Source organism: Arabidopsis lyrata, assembly GCF_000004255.2.
Source record: "Arabidopsis lyrata subsp. lyrata unplaced genomic scaffold ARALYscaffold_9, whole genome shotgun sequence".
Lineage (NCBI taxonomy): Eukaryota > Viridiplantae > Streptophyta > Magnoliopsida > Brassicales > Brassicaceae > Arabidopsis > Arabidopsis lyrata.
Genome location: NW_003302547.1, coordinates 636,273 through 639,525, shown reverse-complemented (window position 1 = coordinate 639,525; position 3,253 = coordinate 636,273). Strand labels below are relative to the sequence as shown.

At 32.5% G+C, this 3,253-nt stretch overlaps 1 protein-coding gene across 1 annotated transcript; it reads right to left on the bottom strand.

The window, feature by feature from the left end:
* Positions 1–267: 267 nt before the first annotated feature.
* LOC9299227 lies at positions 268–1,436 on the bottom strand. Its single transcript, XM_002863105.2, has 2 exons — positions 900–1,436; positions 268–778 (listed from the first exon to the last, which is right to left on the bottom strand). Exons 1-2 carry the CDS (start codon positions 1,265–1,267, stop codon positions 493–495), a joined length of 654 nt encoding a protein of 217 aa, XP_002863151.1. The 5' UTR covers positions 1,268–1,436; the 3' UTR covers positions 268–492.
* Between the last annotated feature and the right edge of the window lie 1,817 nt (positions 1,437–3,253).

The following is a 3,253-nucleotide window of genomic DNA, read 5'->3' as shown; positions in this document are numbered from 1 at the left end:
AATTTGTTTAGATTTAATTTACATAATTTTTACTGGGTTATATAATTTATATGTATTTTTAATACATTTCTAACTTGGCTCTGTTCATCAGATAAATTTAAATCAACAAAAAATAAAATAATGATAAGATATTTATAAAATAGCAATAAATGATGTTTTAGTAGTGGATTTCAATATTTCATTGACCCAGTATGTCGTATATATATTGTCTATCTTCAAGTAAAATGTTTATATCTATAGTTTTTTCTTAGAACTAAGTTATGTTTTATAAGGAATTCACATTTATTTAGATAGTTTCTAGTATAATATCTTTTTCAGTAAATAAGGGACACATTTTAAAGTCTTACATTAGGCCCATTGAGAGCTAGGGACGACGTAAACAATAAAATCTTTTTAAAATGATCAACATGGGAGAGCTTTATTCTACTTATCACATTGCTGATCAGTATTTCCATTTAACACGTCGGTTCGAGCCATGAGTCATCCTCTTCTTCAAGGGACAGGTGGCAGAGCCAAAGGCAGCAACCGTGGAGTAGACCGTCGTCGAAGTCCCGAACCACAACATATTAACCTTATAACCCACCATAAAAACCGCACTAGTTGGATAAGGAGTATTAAAACAGGAAGCACAACCCAAAATCCCACATAAATCTGAAGTATATTCTGGATGAAGTCATCATCGTGTTGAACCAACGCCGCAGCAAAGAAGAAGGCTGCTGATATACATAGAACCGCCACCACCATAAACATGACCATGATCGTCATTATTAACCGGTTCCTACATGTAGATATAATATTAGTTCACTAAGTAAACAGTTCTCAATAATTATTTCGATTACTAGAAAAAAAAACACATTATATCAATCAGAACGGTTTTGATTAATGAATGGAGCTAGTACCTGAATCGGAAGCCAGTGATGACGAGGAGAATGATACCCATTGATGCGGAAAACGACACCAAATTGCTTATTACCATACCAAGATAGAAGAAACGCTTTGTAGGATGGTGCTCTAGTATCGAAGTTCCAACCTTCCCCTCACAAGTTCTGGTTTGAACGGTTTGACCTTTGGGGGAACAGTCTTCACTTTGCCGCACGCCGCCTGGAGGGTTCACCATTACCCCAAAGCTCATTGCAGCTATGACGGTTGCTGCAACGACAAGGTTTCCTCTGGTTTTTTCAAGCCAATCACCTTGGTGGTCAAGGTAACGGACAAACCAAGCAGACGGATCATTGTAAGGATGTTCTTCTCGAGCGTTCACCTCCATGCTTGGAACAAGTGATGGATAGAGAGCTTTTCTTTTTTATAATTGTAGTTTTGGTTCAGATTATATATATAGAAACAAACGATTTAGACATCTCATGTTATTGTTTGGTTTTTGTAATTTTGAGTTTTGGTTTTTATTTCTTGCGTTCGTTACTAATTGGAGTTTGAAATTTTCTTCCGATCAATATATTCGACATCTCATGTTATTGTTTGGGAACATTAATTAGAAAGACACATGGTAATCTTGTTGTTTCTTCGGGTATTAGTGGATATGGTTAGATTTGTCTTTTTGATCATGTCTTTCTTTGGAGAATTTAATAAAGATAGAGTTAAAGGGTTTCAAACTAGGTTTGGTTCATTAATTAAAAAACATTAGGAAAGGTTTTTAATAAGAATTAGGCAAGAAAAAAAAAAGAGCAAACGAGAAAATAAAAAAGAGAGACCTGACTGACTCTTTTGAACTTGCCTGTGCAGCATAACTGGTAGAAGAAACTTCCTGAATAAAGCCCAAACCTAATATTGTTTCTGTATACACAATTCTATAATTGCGATTAAAAATCGTTCAAATTGCAGTAAAAAATCTGTGTTTATATTAAACCGAGGTTGACCCGACAAAACAAATGGACACGAGTCAAACTCTTATGGTGAAAGAAGTCTTCGAAGTTGGTCGGATCTGACTCGGGTTGGCCTAGAGTAAACGCGATTTGAACGATTTTTAATCGCAATTATAGAGAATTCTTGATTTTGGTTAATTATGGAGAATTTAATAGTTTAGGTGGAATTAGGAAGTTTAAAACAAGTATAGGGTGAATTGGGCAGAGGTCGAAAGTACAGGTGGATAGGAGTTGAAACGCTATAGTATAGGTGTAACGCTATAGGCAGCCCTAAAACTAAAGCATAGATCTGTATTTATAATGCAAAATATGTAGATAGTTTGTTAAACAAAATTAAAATAACTATTGGTAAAAGTAAAAGGACTGGACAACGATTTGATTTCCTTTTGGTAATAGTTACTATCATGGGTCACAGACGGGACTGGACTCAGTGTTACGTCTTAACGCCTTAAAAATTGACAAACTATCCAAACATTTTTATTTATATCTAAAACATAGTTGACCTAAATATGAGTTAGTCAACCGATTACCTGTAACAGAGTGACATTGACATATCATTTTTCTTAATAAAATGATGTTATTTTGATCCTCTAAGTCGTTATAAAACTAAAAGTATATATTAATAGTTATTTTCATAATAAAAATAAAATAACATGTAAAAAGGGTTAGAATTTTTACACCAAAAAAAAATATTTATTATATTATATTTTATATCCATCTCCGTGAGTACATTTTTCCTCCAAACTTCTATTTTCCTCCATTGATTAAATTTGATATAAAGAATTCTTCTTTCGAAACACTAAGGTTTTTAGGGTTAGGAATCTGAACTTTCTATACTGATTTCTTCGCATTAGCGTATTGCAGATTTTGTGAACATAGATTTAGCCGGACTCGCTAGCGAAATATTAGAATTTTTTGAAAATCTATCCAACAAAATTTGGCAGAAGGTAAAGAATTAAGATTTTTCGTGCTATGAAATAGGGTAGATCTGTAAAAGAATATTGTAAATTTTCTTTTACCTTTTTTAATTATAAATATAATTGTTGATATTTTTGTTTAAAATGAATCAAAACGACGTCGATTTGAGTTTATGGATTCAAACGATTAAAACGACCTCGTTTTATTAACAAAAATGATACGTCATTGCTACTGTATCAGCTGAGTTAACTGTTCACTTAATCATATTTAGATCAATTCTGTTTAAGGCACAAATTACAGAATTTAGGTAGTTTTTTTTTTTTGGAAATTTTAGGCGTTAAGATAAAAAGTAACACTGAATATTTGTTGAAGTATACAAACACATTACGAAATTTGTTAGGAATGAAAAAAATACCCTTTTCACATATTATTAGCTAGTTTAATTTGAAGACAAT